This window comes from Jaculus jaculus, chromosome 2, assembly GCF_020740685.1.
Source record: "Jaculus jaculus isolate mJacJac1 chromosome 2, mJacJac1.mat.Y.cur, whole genome shotgun sequence".
Taxonomy (NCBI): Eukaryota; Metazoa; Chordata; class Mammalia; order Rodentia; family Dipodidae; genus Jaculus; species Jaculus jaculus.
Genome location: NC_059103.1, coordinates 144,154,194 through 144,171,552, shown reverse-complemented (window position 1 = coordinate 144,171,552; position 17,359 = coordinate 144,154,194). Strand labels below are relative to the sequence as shown.

Sequence of the window (17,359 nt, the reverse complement as noted above, 5' to 3'; positions counted from 1 at the left end):
AATGTCTCCTTTATTATAATTCTCATGTTGACCAACCATGTAAGGAAGATGCTATTGCCCCTGTTTTGTACTTGAGATTTTCCAAAACATGTTCAGAGTTATTACTCATTTTTATTTGGTTGCCATATGGAAAGGCCTGCACTGCTCTGTCTAATCAGGGATCTTTAAGCAATAGCTCTGCTGTGTCATACGTAACTTCTTAGGGTAGCATGAACCGGTGACAGGATACAGGATATTGAATAATGCTAATGGGGATAACAGCAGCAGCAGCAGGTGGGGATTATAAAGCACACTGTGTCAGACTTTGTTCCTGACTTCATGTGCTTCACAGTAGCAGTTCTCTGAGATCATTGCTCTGGTTTTGTTTCCCCTCATATACCTTGCCAGGGAAGAACATGGAACACACACTCTGTCACGATTTGTATGACTGTGTTATTTGGTGCACTCAACAGAGGACCGTGTCCTCTGAATGACGCATGTGGAGTGGGAATTTTGCAGTGCTAGAGAAAGCCTCAGAGGGCCAGCATGTCAGCTGTCAGCTTAGCCTCACTTGCTTAGCAGACTTCTGATTGGGCTCTGCAAATCAAAGACTATGGATCTGGAATGTATTTAATCGCTGATGAGTTTGTTTTGTTTAAATTGCTTTAATTTTTATATGCTTTGTACCTTTGCACCTTGCTTTATTAAAAAATATGTAGGAGTTGGGGAGATGGCTCAGTGGATAAAGAGCTTGCTGTTCAACTCTAAAGTACCTGAGTTCAGGTCCCCAGGCCCCATGTAAAAACTAGAAGTAGTGGCATTATCTCCTGGAAGTTTGTGAATGGAGCAGTGAACAACAGAGAGAGACTCTGCCTGCCTCAAAAACAAGATGGAAGGCAAGAACCGACCTTAACGTTGACCTCTGACCTAGCCATATACATTCTCAGTAAACAAACAAACAAACATGAATGGCTAACTGCATGGTTGTTTTTTATTTTAAAGTGTGTAACATTTTATTATTATTAACAACATATTTCATATGGATACGTCATGTGTTGGTACCCTCTTTTCCCTTATCCCTGCCTCCATTCAGCTGGGGTCTCTCCTCAGTGTGGTTACAAGTATTCCCTATGGGGTTGTGGGTTATGCATTGTGGGAGCAGCAAACAATTATTTTGGGGGGGAGGGAATGCCTCTGGGAATCATGTCTCAACTTGTTGGCTCTTCTGCAAAATTCCCTGAGCTGTCGTGGGTGAGTTTTGAGTGTACTTCAGTGATAAGCTCTTAGGAGCCACTGGATTTCTGCTGTGGTAGGTATCCTCAGGGTCTGTCTCCTACACCCTGGTGCTGGTTATCAGGAACAACATGGAAGCAGCACTCTTGCTTGTCTTCCCAATTCTTCTGTAGATTCAGCTTGGCTGAAGTACGAGGAGTTGTTCATCTTTTCCAGTCTCGCTGTCTTCTGAAAAAGAAAAACAGGTTCTCCAGTGGAAAGTGAAGTCAGCATAGTTTAAATGGGATAAGCATTATCAATTTAGGGGAGATTATGATGTATGTAACCCCTCTTTTAGCAAGACTAGTCAGAGCTTGACACTGGAGAACATAATCTTTGACTCCATAGGTTCTGGTTCCCAGTTCCAGATAGGGGTTTCTTTACATTAATGGATTTCTTAGCCAATCAGAAAGCTGTGTGCCACTGTTGCACTGGTGTGTAGATTGTGTCAGGATGTTTGCTTCTGAGTAGCTTAGACCTCTGGTTGCTCAAACCGTTGTTGGCCACTTTCCCCCAGGAGCTCATGTGTAGCGCTTTCCAGCACTAGATAGGCTATCTGGGGACTGGCTTTCATATGAATTCCAGCCAGGTCTGTCTGTGCACTGTGTCAGCAGCATATGATGTCTTCAGCAATAGGATCTTAGCTTTTGCCTCATGCAGGTAGTCAAGTACTTTGACAGAAAGCTTTCTTGATTTGGGACTTTGTAGGTTTCTCTGATCAACTACTCAATGTAGGTAGCAACCAATCTCTGGTACTGGGAGTTACAGGTCAGAGACAGAAAAAAAAAAAAAAAAAAAGAAAGAAAAAAGAATTTTCTTTTAAACTTAGGCTTCATTCCACCCTCACCCGAGCACCAGATGCTCCCCCCCTTATTCCTTTTGAAGGTTAAATGTTTCAGGCTATCTCCAAGGATAAAGGTTTCTGTGGTATCAGCTCATTTTGGATTTAATTTTGTATTTGTTTCCTTCCCGCCCCTCCAGCCCTTCTATCCCTATTGTCTGGGCCTTGAGTTGCGTATGACATTTGACAGCAATTCTAGCAGGTCCAGGTTAGGAACTGCATTTAAGTGACAACAAGCGGCGTTTTCAAACTTTTCTTTTCCTCAGAGATGTTTTAGTTATTTGTCCTTTGCCTTTCTACATAGATTTATCATTTGCTTATCTGTTAACTAGAAAGAAAGGTCAGCTGGGATTTTGATTGGGAGTACAGCGAATTGACAGTCTGATGAAAGTGACATTGTCACAGTATTGAATTTGTTTTTTGGTTTTTCGAGGTAGGGTTTCACTCTAACCCAGGCTGACCTGGAATTCACTATGGAGTCTAAGGGTGGCCTCGAACTCACAACGATCCTCCTACCTTTGCCTCCTAAGTGCTGGGATTAAAGGTGTGTGCCACCATGCCTGGCTAGTATTGAACTTTTTGATCCATGAATGTCATGTCATGTGTCTCCTGTTTACTTACCTCTCATTTAATTTTAGCAGGGTTTTGTCGAAATATACTCTATATATTATTTTGTGTTTGTATTTTCACTTACCATTATTTTTCTAGAATTCATTCATCTTTACACATGCACCAATATTTATTTTGTAAACCATTCCTTTGTATGAGCATGCCACCACTTCTCTCTGCTTTTATCACTGGGCATTTCGGTTGCTTACAAGCTCTGTTTTTGCCCTTTCAGATAATGTAACTATGGTTATTTTTGTAAATACAAGCTATTACACAGTGGGAAACAGTTTCCTAGGGCGTTTGCACCAAGAATAGTTTACCAGGGGAGTAATGCATGTCATTTTAGGCTTTACTAGACATTGCCAATTTGTTTCCTCATTAATAGTGCTATCATTACTTTAAAATAAGAGTTTCTTGCTGGTGTGATCACAGGTGTTTTGTGGTCCAGGCTACTCTGGAGGTGAGCCGGGAGGATGGTTTCTAGTTTAGGAGTTCAAAGCCATCCTGGGCAACACAGGGAGATACCCCACCACTGCCACCTCCCCTACATTCCTCCTATCTCAAAAAGAAAACTTATGCTTCTCCTCATTCAACAGGCGCTTTCCAAGTTCTGATGAACTTAATTATCTTAATTTTTTTTCCTTGAAATATCTCAGTTTACACCTTTTGTCCATTTTTTTTTCTTAATACTTTTTAGGAGTTTTAGAAATATATTTTGGAGTCATATGTCTCTTTTTATATGTATTTCCCAGTTCATGCCTTACCTTGGTATATTTTGATACACAGAGTGGTAGAGCAACTCTACTATAAATTATAGTTAACCCAGCTTATAATACCTCTGGACCTCTAAGCCTTAATGATAGATCCATTTTATAATTTTCTTTAGAAATCTTCATTAAGTGACTCTTTTTTGTCTAACTCACCTAGTTTTGGGATGGGGGGGGACTGGGGCTGGAGAGAAGAACTATTACTTCTGAAAAGGTCTAATAATAAGATTTACAAGCATATTCTGAAAATGTTCTTAAATTACTTTTTTAGGCTGGACCAGAATATGGTCAAGGAATGAACCCCATCAGCCGCTTGGCTCAAATCCAACAGGCCAAAAAAGAAAAGGAGCCAGATTACGTTTTGCTTTCAGAAAGAGGAATGCCTCGACGCCGAGAATTTGTGATGCAGGTATTTCTAACCTTTATATGAAATGTTTCTAAAACTGTGGAAAGGTGTTAAAATTCCTCAGCATGGGATAGTGATATACGTAAAAACAAAGTAGAACTTGGTAGAAAGTGAAACATGTTAACACTTTAAAGCCTTCATACCCTTGGGCTCACCTATCAACTTGGTAGAAACAGACCAGTGTCAAGGACATGTTAGAACAGACAGCCTGAATTTTGGAAGGGCCTGTGAGTTCAATAGGTTATTTGCCATGACTTTATCATTTAATATCTATCTCTTAACCTTTCATGTTGCATTTGTAGCCAGAGTCCACTGACTATTGGGAATTGGAGACGAACAGAATTAGAAACAAAATTAGAAGGATGTAGTTGATGGAACTAGGCCAAGGGCAAGAGGTTATAGACTATCAGAAAACTCCACAGACTGAGCTGCCAGCAGACCATGCTGGGGACTGAGAGACCTAGTATCTTACAGCCAAGATACATTGAAGGCTGATTGCTACCATTCTGGCAGGTGTGTATAGGGGGAGAGTAAAGTTGAATCCCAGAGTGCCTTACTCCTTTCAAGTTCTGCCTATTCACTCTTCTGCATTTGCCAGTTCATGCCACAATCTTATAGAAACCTTGGCTTTAAAATTTTTTTTATTAAGAAACATATCCATTGGTTTCCATATACAATAGTATAATACACCCCCATTATACCTGTGACCCCCAAAACAGCAATTAAGATTCATTTTATTTTATTATTATTTTTTTTTCAAGGCAGGGTCTCACTCTGGCCCAAGATGCCTTGGAACTCACTCTGTACTCCCAATCTGGCCTTGAATTTATGGCAGTCCTCCTCCAGTACCTTCTGAGTGCTGGGATTAAAGGTGTGCACTACCTTTAATTACACCTGGCACAATTAAGATTTTTGTTACACTAGACTAAATTGTTAAGTTTTTCTCCCTGATTTTTTTTCTTTCTTCCTTTTAACAATTCTTTTCTTAAAGCACTTCAAAATTACTTAGCACATATCTACAAAATAAAAGATCACCCAAAGGTCAGGCATGTACTAGGATTATAATCTGGCCTTGGCTGTATAACATAATTCCTCTCTCATGGGTATACTGAGTACCCCTTTGCGAAGGAATTTAGAGTGTCTTAGGTCAACTTCCATTTTATGGGTAATCTTAAACATTGTAGTCAATAGGGACATTTGGCTATGCTTTTAAATATTTTCACACTGAATTCATATTGTCCTTTCCCCTCTGGAAGCCCCACTGGATTCATTACAGTGTTGCAATAATCTTATCATAGTAAAGACTTGTGTATACTCCCCACCCTCCAAGCAGGTTATCATGTTATAATTGAATGTGGAAGAACTACCTCTGGAAACAATGTGCCTGTTGTTTTGTCTATTACCCTCCCCAAAAGAATGAGTTTATATGCTCTATTATAGAAGGAATACGGCTACTCTGGTTCACTACTAGATAAGAAAAGAACATTTCTGATGATGATATTACTAGTTAGTTCCAAAGATTTCTTTTGAGACAGGGTCAGGACCTCATAGCCCAGGCTGGATTCAAATTCACAATATATCCTTAAATGACTTTGAACTCCTGAGCTTCTTGTCTCCATCTCTCAAGTTACTAGGATTATAGGCTTGTGCCATGACATACAGCTTCTGCAGAAAATTTCTTAAAATTCTTCTTTTGTTTTAGAGAGAAGTGTTTAAATTTTTCATACAGAAAATAATGATAACAAAATTAAATTACTTGTCAGTGTGAATAGTTATGAATTGTACATTAACTTTTCTACCTATAATTAAGATTTCCAAGTTGTTAAAAAAATATATGAATCATGCCAGGTGTAGTGGTGCATGCCTTTAATCGCAGTACTAAAGAGACAGAGGTAGGAGATTCACTGTGAGCCAAGGACACCCTGAGACTATGTAAAATTCCAGATTAGCCTGAGCTAGAGTGAAACTCTAACTCTAAAAACCAAAGCAAACAAACAGAAAAACCTATAAATGAATTTTGTGCCTCGGGGAAAGATAACAAATGGAAGTTTTGAATGTAAATGCTATTTCAGAACTTTTTTTTCTTAGCTCTTTTGAGGATTTAATTCATGTGAATAATTTGTTTAAAGACAGAAATTTGGCCATCTTAAATTTAGTGTTTCTTAACATTTTAATGGCAAGCTCTTATTTATAATGCTTGCTGAATCTGTGAGCTTCATAGAAGATGACTTAGGAAAGGTACTCATATATTTGACCCTTATAGTAAAGTGATATTTTGGGTGGCCATTGTGTTTGTTGGCAAGGAAAGAATATCCTTCAGCAGGATAACTTTTTCCCTCAGTAATAACAGCTCACTCTGGGATAACTACCTACAAACTGTTGAACTCTGTGTTTACATTTGTGTGTGGAGGTGGTGCCTTTGCTAGGGAGGAAATAAGTCTTGAAAGGATCAGAATTGGTCAGATGGAAATCTGGCAGAGGCAGGTGAACAATTAGTACAAAGATGGTGATAGCACTGAAGCCATGTCTAAGAGCAGCAACCCTGGGCCAGAGGACATGCACAGGTAAATGAGATGTAGGGACAAGGCAGGGAACTCCAAACAAGGCCCTGCAAGGTTTGTGTAGCATATAAAAATGTTTCTGAAGTTGTATTTACTGCTCAGTGATCTTTTGCCTTACTTATTCTGACGAGTCTTTTGACCCGTAGAGAGGTGGAAGAAACCTTTGGCACAGCTGGTCTAGTCTTTTCACCAGTCACCATGGCAGAGCAGCATAGGGCCTGGTGAAGTGTTAGAAAAGTAACATGCAGAGGTGACTCGTGCTGAGGACTGGAACACACTGCCACTGTACTTGGCCTGCGCCATGGATCAGGGTCAGGCAGTGACTGTGAGTCCATGCAGCTCCACGTCTGCTGTCACTGTACCATGGACCATTCAGGATTCTTCCACAGGAAACCTTGAACTTGTCATAATGTGAAGGTTTTGGCTTTGGAAGAAAAAGAAATGACATGTTTCAAAAACACTTCATAGATTTGATCTGTGACGGTTGCTACCAAAGTCTGTAGTGAACACATTTCTTGTGTCCTATGTTACCAACAACTATCACACAGGTCATCTTGACTAAACTTGTATTAAAAGACTGCATTTCTTTGTCATTTCATTTGCATATTTAAGTTTCTGTTTTCTCATTATGTCATTAACTCCAGTTCCTTAAAAGTGGTTGATTTACTGAAGTCTAAAAATTGAAAATTACAGTGTGAAAATAAGTAGCCAGCAGTACTCGCGTGGATGCCAGATGGACATCTGTATGTGCGGGACATGTTAAACATATGAAACAGCCAAAGTTATGCCTTCACACAGGGGCCAAAAAGAAAGTATGACTAAAAGTTTCCTGCTACATATCCAAAAACCAGATTCAGTTGTGCCATACAGACATTGATGGCCAGGACCTGGGGTATTGTCTTTTGTGAAAGTGGCTTGAAGCTATGCAAGCTAAGCTTACTTTTTAGACAAAGGACAGTGACATCTTTTAATAGAATCCAAGTTTTCAAATCCAGCTTATGTATTTGGTTTTCTTGCTTACTTTACAAGTGGTTTTTTGGGGTGTGTTGTATGTGTCTTTGCATTGTGTATACATGTGGGTGTGGGTGTGCGTGTGTTTGTATGCTGATGTCGGGTTCTCCCTCAGTTGTTCTCAACCTTACTTTTTAAGAGAGTCTGTTATTGAACTTAGAGTTGATTGATTCAGCTAGACTAACTAGCAAAGAAGTCCCAGGGATTCTTCTATCTCCGCCTGGGATTACAGATGTGTGTCCTCATATCCACCTTTTATGTGGGTGCTGCGGGGATCTGAACGCAGAACCTCCTGTTTGCTTGACAAGTACTCTATAGACTGGCCATCTCCACAGCTCTGTAATGACCTTTAAGAAATGAGTTTAGGGGCTGAAGAGGTGGCTCAGCAGTTAAGACACTTATCTGTAAAGCCTAATGACCCTGGTTCGATCCCCAGTACCCACATGAAGGCAGGTGCACAAAGTGGCAAATGTGTCTGGAATTCGGTTGCAAAGGTAGGAGACTCTGGCATGCCCATACTCACCTTTGCCTCCTTCCCTCCCTCCCTCCCCCCCGTGTCTGTCTGCAAATCAACAAATAAAAATATGAAAAACTGAATTTATAGGAACTGATTATATATTTTGGAGTGAACTGTTTGCAGCCAGGTGGTATTTCATGTCTTCCCTTGTGTTATAACTTTCCTTTTTCTGTTTTTTAAGAGCACTTTCTTATGAACAGAATTAATTTTATTGCATTCAAGCTTATATATTTACATTAGTTTTATCATAAGTCTAGATAGCTACATAAGTGCCTCTGCTTCCAGAGGAACATGCCCTGATCTTATACCTTTTCTTTTTCTTGTTTCCATTGCTCTGTCTAGGACTTGTAGTAAAATGTCACATACTAGAAATAATAGAAGACATTCTTAATCTTGTTTCTAATGTCAGAGTTTAAGCATTAAATACATTTGCTGAGGTTCGCTAAGGGCTTTTTGAAAAATATTTTTTTCATATTAAAGAAGTTTATTTTTGTAATCATTTTGATCATGAGTGAAAGTTGAATTTTATCAAATGCTTTTGATCATTTATTATGGGGTCTGAGAAGATGGCTCACTGAGTGGTTTAAAGTGCTTGTTTGCAAATGCTGTGGGCCCAGATTCAGTTGCCCAGTACCAGTGTAAAGCCATATATATATCTGGAGCTTATTTGCAGTGGTAGGAGGCCCCTGGTGTGCCCATGCTTGTTCTCTTCCATATATAAATAAAAATATTTTTTAAATATATATATTATTTATTTGAGAGAAAGAGGGGGGAGGAGAGAGAAAATGGGCACGCCAGGGCTTCTAGCCACTGCACACAAACTTCAGATGCATGTTTCCCCTTGTGCATCTGGCTTACGTGGGTCCTGGAGAGTCAAACCAGGATCTTTTGGCTTGGCAGACAGGTGCCTTAACTGCTAAGCCATTTCTCCAGCCCTAAAAGTAATTTTTTTAAAAAGATAACTTTTGACTTTTTGAGGTTTGTCACCTCCACTAGTCGTTATTGTTTGCATTCAGTGTAAACCAACCTTGCATTTCCATAATAATTACAACTTTAGTCATTTTGTGATTTTATTTTTTTCTGGTGCTAGGGCTGAACCTAGGGCCTTGCACTTGTTTGGTCAGCCACCAATCAGCATAAATTCCCTACAACCATTTGTGAAACTGTTCTGTAAATTTCTGTTTTTTACTGTTTTTGTTGGGTTTTGCAATCGAAGTGATTGAGGCTTGATTCCTCCTTGTCGAATCCAATAAATTTGAAAGACTAGCAGTTCTCCCTTCAATGTTGGTGAAACTTATTGCAGAAAATCTCAGGGAACTACTTCTTCCTTTCTCTTCTAAACCCTTCCCTCATTAGGGCCCTGTTATATAGTCCAGACTGGTCTTGAACTCTTACATAGAATAGGCTGGCCTTGAAAGCAGAATTCTCTTATACCTGCCTCTTCAGTGCTGGCCATTGAGACATATCATCATTCCTGGCTAGTAGTTTTTTTTTTTAATGCAACTTTCTTTTTATATTTATTTATTTATGAGAGAGTGGGAGGGGGAGAGTGGGAAAACTGGCATGCTAGGGCCTCAAACTATTGCATTCAAGCTCCACCTTGAGCACATCTCTAATCTTGCACATATGTCACTTGGTGCATCTGGCTTACATGGGGTCTGGAAAGTCAAACATGGGTCCTTAGGCTTCACAAGCAAGTGCCTTAACTGCTAAGCTATCTCTCCAGTCCTTACTCCACATTTTTAAAAATTATGTTTTTTAGTTTCTTTATTATTTATAATTCTATTTAGTTGCAGGCTTAGTCTGTAACAGTTTTGATAATTTGTATTGTTTAGAAATTTTTCCATTTTAATGAATATTTCAAATAATTTGCATAAATTTGTCCTCAATATTTCTGCTTAATTTGTAGTACTTCCGAAGTGGTGGCAGTCTCTCCTTTTCATTTAGCATTGTTGCTGGTTATTTAGTTTTCATATTTATTTCAGAGAGAGGAGAGAGAAATAAGCAGATACAGAGAGGTAAAATGGGCACGCCAGGGCCTTTGGCCGCTGGAAATGAGGTCCAGTATCACCTTGTAGATACTGGGAATAGAACCTGGGCAAGTGACTTAACCTCTAAACCATCATTCCAGCCCCTTCCTGTTTGTTTGTTTGTTTTGTGATGCTGAGGTTGTACATGCTAGTCAAGTGTTCTACCACTAAACTATATACCCAGCTCATATTATTTCTTAATCAGTTTTACCTTTGGTTTATCATTTTACTAACTTTTTCAAAGAACCAGCTTTTGACTTTTTTAACAACTTGATTGCATTTTGTTTACAGTTCCTTAATTTTTGCTCATCATTATTCTTCTGTTTTGTCTGGGTCAATTTTATTGACATGTTTGTAACATCCTTAGGGCAGAGATTGAGAGTGAGAGAACTGGCAAGCCAGCGCCTCCAGCCAGTACAGTTGAGCTCCAGACATGAGCACCATCTTGTGCGCAAGTGCAACTCTGTGCAGTTGCATCACCTTATGCAGCTGGCTTACATGAAACCTAGGGAGTTGAATGTAGATCCTTAAGCTTCACTGCTAAGCCATCTCTACAGCCTAGTTATGTATTTTTAATGTCTGTAAGTTTCTCCTTGCAATTCTACTTTTATGCTCTCTAACTTAATTTCTGTCTTGTAATTTCTCTTTGTATATGTCCCTTTAAACATTACCCAATTCAGAAAATGTATATGTTCATATAAGATGACTTTCAGATACTTAAGACATGTATATATGCATGTGTATATATGTGTGTGTATATATGTGTATACATATGTATCTTTAAATCCTAAGAGTTGAATTTCATATCCTAGTCTGATTTGGAAGTTTTGTTGTAAACTACAATAGTATACTAGCTTTTACATATTAATTTTCTTTAATAACTATTTAATATAACTTTTGCCATACTGGGAGTTGAATCTAGGACCTCACACATGTTAGGCAAGTGTTCCATCACTGAGCCATATTCCTAGCCCTAACATAAACACTTATACATTTGAGATGCCATGTGAACATTAGTTTAAATGGCACTCACATGAATTTTAGCCTTTTCAATTTGTTATTGGAAATAAAGAATACTAAATGTAGTCATAACCAAGATGAACTCTATATGTTGATATAAACTTTATTTTTCTACTTAAATCAATAATGTAGTCTTAATGTTTAAATGATCAAATATATAAAGAATTAAAATAAAAGTCCACTAAGTCTGCTACCTTGAGATAACCTACCATTGGTAATTTGAGGGCCATCTTTCCATATTCTCTCATGTATATTTCATTTGTATATATAAAATTATGTAGGTGATATTTTATCTTCCAATTTTATTTTAGGCCTTTATATACTTTTTAATCTTGGAGAGTGGAATATATCATTTTATAATATAAGGACTTACTGTTTACTCAAACAATTATCATTGATCTCATCAGGTCAAGGTGGGCAATGAAGTTGCTACTGGAACAGGACCTAATAAAAAGATAGCCAAAAAAAATGCTGCAGAAGCAATGCTTTTACAACTTGGTTATAAAGCATCCACTAACCTTCAAGATCAGCTCGACAAGGTAAGAACTAATTTACATGTATATGTGCTTTCTGTCAGAATAGTAAAATGATTAAACAAATTTCCAGCTGGTATAAAAGCATAAACTGGTATAAAAGTTTTCATTTCATGAAATAATACTTTCTGTAAGTTAGATATTCCAGGTACAAATTAACATCTGTTTCAGGGGAAAGTAAATGTTTGTAAGTAATTATTATTTTTGATTAGCAAGTATTAAAATATTTTGTGTGATACTTCAAACCAATTTAATATATTTTTAACTTACTGACTTGTTAGTCCATTCTTTTTCTCTATATTTGTACTTTTTATGAAGAGAAGTTATTAGTCCTTATTTTTTAGCATACTGTTGAAAACACTGGAAATAAGACTTCTAACTTATCCCTTCGGGCCAGGAATTATATTAGACAGACTTTCTATAAACAAATTTTTCTGTTTGCTTTAAATTTAAAGGTAAACTCAGGGTATTTGTTTTCTCCCAAGGTCTTGTTCATGGTCTCTTATTTCTCTTATTAACTGCAGCAGTTAATGACATCATTAACACCTACCTTTCTTGGACGAGGAGCAGAGAAGCCTGAATTCAGGACTTGGCAGATATTTGACAAGAATTAGATTAACTTTATTTTTTAATTAGCTTATCATTTTGTTATCTATGTATATGTAGAAACTCTCTATTAAGCATTTTGTTTATATAAAATTCATAAAACAACAGGCTTAATAACTACTTTTATGCAAAAAAACCCCACTTATATCCTTTTGATTAGGCTTTTTCACACACAGACTGTTTCAGGGATGTCTCTAGTTTTACCAGAACACATTCCTTAAGCTCAAGCTAGAGGAAAAACAAAGGCCTCTTCAGATAAATATTAGCTGTGCTTTTCTTCTTGAGGCAACTGTGATTCTTTGGAATTATTAAAATATTCACTTGTTTTTGTGATATTGATAGAAATTTCAGTCCTGTTTTTATAACCTAGGTAGTCAATGCTTTTTCTTCTTTTTAAAAGTATTTGTAACATGAAACCTAACATATGTTCAAATTATATTATGTATATGTTGTTTTAACTTAACACATTTATATTGATTTAAAACCTGATGAGTGATTTATAAAAATATGTCAAAATAAATCTCTCCAGAGACATTTATTTGTAAGTTAAGTAAAAGGAAAATTGGCCATAAAACAAAATTTGATTTATTTGAAAAAGATTTTTAAAATATTTATTTATTTTAAAGAGAGAGAAAAAGAATGGGTATGCCAGGTCTTCTCCAACTGCAAACAGATTCTAGATGCATGTGGCACTTTGTGCATCTGGCTTTACTTGGATACTGGGGAATCAAATCTGGACCAGTGGACTTTGTAAGCAAGCATCTTTAATAACTGAGCCATCTCTCCAGTCCTGAAAAGTATTTTTTGCTTACTCACTGTACTAGTGAGTGTTCCCCTAGAGAAACAAAACCAAGATGAGTGTACACATACACTGTGACACGTGTGTGTGCACACACACATGCATGCATGCATGCACAGATTTATGTTAAAGAATTAACCCTATTGGTTGTGGAGGCTTGGCTGGCTCACATTGTGTTGTGAGACTCAGGTACTAAAGTTTCAGTTTCAGTTCAGAGAGTTTCTCGGCCCTTTGTGCTATTCAGGCCTTAAACACATTAGATGAAGCTACCATGTTGTTAAGGATAATACATATTCCCTAAAGTCCACCAATTTACATGTCAGTCCAGCTACACCCGTCTAGCCTAGGCTAACCTGGAACTCATTCTAAAGCACTAGACTGGCCTTGAATTCACAGTGAGCCTCCTACCTAAGTGTCCTATGCACTGGGATTAAAGGCATGAGCCACCATGTCTGGCTGAAGGTACATTTATTTTTTCCATTTTTCGAGGTAGGATCTCACTCTAGCACAGGCTGTCCTGAAATTCACTATGTAGTTTCAGGCTGGCCCCGAATTCACAGCAGTCCTCCTACCTTGGCTTCCTGGCAGAGAGAAAGGAGGGAGGGAAAGAGGAGGGATGCTGGCAGAGAGAGAGAATAGTCACACCAGGGCCTCTGTTCGCTTCATACAAACTCGAGATGCATGTGTACTGGGGAATCTAACTGTGGTCTTTAGACTTTATGGACAAGTGTGTGAGCTGCTGAACCATCTCTCCACCCCAAAGGTATAAGTTATTAATACTAGTTTATAAAGTTGTGCATCTCCTTGAATCTTGGATATGGATGCAAACTAAGGCAGACTGGACCATGGCAGGGATTTTCAGGATGGGTCAACAGAAAGACAAATGGGTAAATAGTTGAAAGATGGAAGGAGAGTGTTTGATATGGGATCCCGACAAGGCAGATAATAGCATGAGTAGGTTGGTGAGATGGCTTAGTGGTTAAGGGCCTTGCCTGTAAAGCCTAAGTACCCAGCTTCGATTCCCCAGTACCCAGGTAAGCCAGATGCACAAGGTGGCACATGTGTCTGGAGTTCACTTGCAGTGGCTGGAGGCCCTTGGCATGCCCATTCTCTCTCTCTCATATATAAGCATGATAGATGAGAGGAGGAAAGGGAATTCAATTACAGTGATTTAAATATAAAATACAAGTGTGGAAATTAAGTTGTAGGATGTGACCTGTACTTTGTGACTTCTTTTCAGGACTTTAGTTCTTGTTAACAATCGCTTTGACCTTGTTCTTGCTGACTCTTTCCCACACTCCTCTAGCAATGACCTTTAGCTGGTTGCAAATTTTTACCGTAGGTATAGTTATTAAGATTTTTTTAAAGCAAGATGCAGGATAGAAGCAATTAATACACTGAAATAAAACATTTTATTTATAAGTTTCACTCTTTAAAATGAAAATCCACTGGCTGGGAAAGAGTAGAATCCTGTGGCTAATTTTACAACTACCCCAGGTTTCCATACTGTAAATAATTCTCTTAGAACCCAGACAGTTGTAAGCCATTGGATAAGTACAGAGGGATTTGGAGGTGTGAATAAAATTAAAGGTAAAGAAGGAACCTGTTCAACAGGTTTTCCTACTGTTAGCAGTTTTAGCTGCCTTTCAGGTCTCATCTTCAGAGGAACTGCCCCTATCAAATTGCTGTTTCTCTCACTGACACTTCGCAGTAGTCCTTTCCTTTGTCAGATTCTGTTATTTCTAAACTCTGTTATTCATCCCATCACTCCTTTCTTAAATGCACAGTTTACACTAAATATGTAACTTTTCTAGTCATTTTATTTTGGTTTCCTCTTATTTTCTGATGAAAACAGTACTAATGGGTTGGAATTGTAGCTCAGTGGTGGAGTGCTTGCTTAGCATGCACAAGACTGTGGTTCAATGGTTTAATAACTAGTGCTGAACAAAAAAAGTACAACTATGATTGCTATCTGTCTCTTTACTCAGAAAGAGACTGCATGTTAGGTGTGTGGCCTCAGTCTAATCTTCTCTAACTATAGTTTACTTCTTTAGAAAGTTGAATGTTAATGTCACTTATTTTACCAGAGTTTGTGAGGATGAAAATGAGATAATCTATATCCATTTAGAACACTTAGCTCATTACCATCCATACTTTGGTCTTAAATGTTAACTATTAGTGGTTACTACTGCCAGTCCATTTTGCTATACAGCAATTTCTTTTTACTTTTTTTTTAACACAGCAATTTCTGTCCCATGAAGAATGCCTGTATTAGCATTTTGCAAAGGTTATAGCAATAATCTCTCTAGTGGGAAGTGTGGAAGAAGATGGGAAATTATATTTTAAGGAGATAAAAGAGATAAAGGAAGAAGGATGTGTTTTCTAGTTCATAGGAAGCTGCTAGTATTTTTGGTAACATACTATAAACTTATTTTTCAGGATTTCTTATATTCTTTTTTGCTTCTCTTCTGCCAGGATATGTTGCCTTGTCATAAGATGTGTCATAAAAATGAAAGAAAAGAACAAAATATTTTAAAATAACATTGGTCAGCTGTTGGCTAGAATTATGTTTTTGGTGATGTTTATCAAAATATTTTTCCAGAATGGATATTTCTATTATTATTATTTTGATTCTAGAATGGATAAGAAGCTCTTTTTTTAGTCTGTTCAGTATTACAATGTTTGCAGCTTGACAAAGAACTACTTATTTTTAGTCACTTAGAATCTATCTTCTATATAGTGCATGTTGAATATGAAGTCACCTTGGTGCCTTAATAGACTTATATAACAAATGAAACAAGGAGGAGAAAGAAAGAAACTAATGTAGACAGAGGATTAAGTGTTCCACTTCATATTAGCTACTCTTATAACTATCACCCTCGAGTGAGCATTGAAGAGAATGTACAGAATGGCCATGTGGGAGATTTTTGCCCTTGGTGAAGTGGCTAGTCAGCATTTTAAAATTCTTTTTGGTTACATCTGTTTCTATATAGTTAAACAGCTGATTTAATCTTTCAGACAGGGGAAAACAAAGGATGGAGTGGTCCAAAGGCTGGATTTCCTGAACCAACAAATAACAGTAAGTTCTCGTTTCTGTATTAACTGAGCTTGGTGTTCATCACTGGTCTTGACTGGCTCTAAGCCCCAGATGCCATTTTAAGCATTGCAAGGCATAAGAGGAGCCATAGTGTTTGCTCTCCTGAAACTGACATAATAACTGGAAAATTAAGACATATACTTGTATCCTTAAAATAGTTAAATCACTGCATTCTGGGTACTATTTAATGCACATGGCTGTAACATTTTTTACATCATTTCTACTTGAACAAAATTCTGAAAAATAGCAAGAAATGAAGCAGTTATTTATAAGTCACTTAATTCTCAAGTCAACTTTTCATAGTTTTAATTTTTTAGGTCTACAATATTTTTTATATAATCATAATCTCTCTTCCCTCCCTCCCTTCACCTTGGTGAACCTAGGGCCTTGTGCAGGGTAGGTAAACACCCTACCACTAAGCTATATACCCAGCACTTATAATATGAGTAAAAAGTTCATTATGTTTTCATTTAACATTACCACAAAGCATTTTTATGCTTTTCTGAATCATTAGAATTTTTCATATTTCATTAAAGCTGTTACATTAATATCAGAAATATACATATAAAATTACTCAATATTGTTCCCCTTAGAGTACTACCACACACCTAAAAGTAACCTTCTTTTTATCATTCTTTTGAAATCTATATAATAAAAGATTTTTTTCATTGAACATACAGACATTTTTCTTTGACATCACATGCTGAGGATATAGTTTAGTGGTTAGTGCTTGCCTAATTACATGAGTCCACAGGTTTGATCCCTAATACAACAAAATGAGCATCCTTCCCATCTGAAAAGTATCTATTTTCAAAATGACCACTTTACTATAAATCACTGAGTCAAAACATCTGGCCTATGAAAATGTCCAATCTCATTTCTAATTCTGTTACTACCTTTGAACACTGAAAAAGCTTGAATGTACAAATTATAATGAAGGGCCTTTATTCTTTAATGCTAGCTATATATCTTTTGATGTATGTATAATGAAATCAGTAACAATTCTTATGAAAGCAAACTCATAAGAACTGAATCCTTGGATTAGCAAAACTAGCCTCTTGTAAACAGTATTTCACCAGAGTAATAATACTGTTAGGTTATTGTTTGGGAATAACTTATTAATGTGAGCCCTTGGACTGTGTATACATGTGGTGATAAATGTGATGGATTAAGCATATAGGCCAAGGGAAGAAAATAGAATCAGGTCAGTATTCTTAGTTTGTGCTTAATTTCTTCAATGTTTTAATATATCAGTTTGTAGTTATTCAGTAAGGGAATGTAAAAAACATAAAATTGCACTTGCATGTACAG

General features: G+C 37.3%; 1 protein-coding gene across 11 annotated transcripts in view; it reads left to right on the top strand.

Moving 5' to 3' along the window:
• Stau2 (staufen double-stranded RNA binding protein 2) overlaps positions 1-17,359 on the top strand; it is a 326,027-nt gene that overhangs the window by 153,205 nt on the left and 155,463 nt on the right. For all 11 annotated transcript variants that reach the window (XM_045143113.1, XM_045143112.1, XM_045143108.1 and 8 more), the window contains 3 exons: positions 3,740-3,877; positions 11,421-11,552; positions 15,970-16,030. In XM_045143113.1, coding sequence (XP_044999048.1) covers positions 3,740-3,877; positions 11,421-11,552; positions 15,970-16,030 — 331 coding nt within the window. The remainder of the gene's footprint in view (positions 1-3,739; positions 3,878-11,420; positions 11,553-15,969; positions 16,031-17,359) is intronic.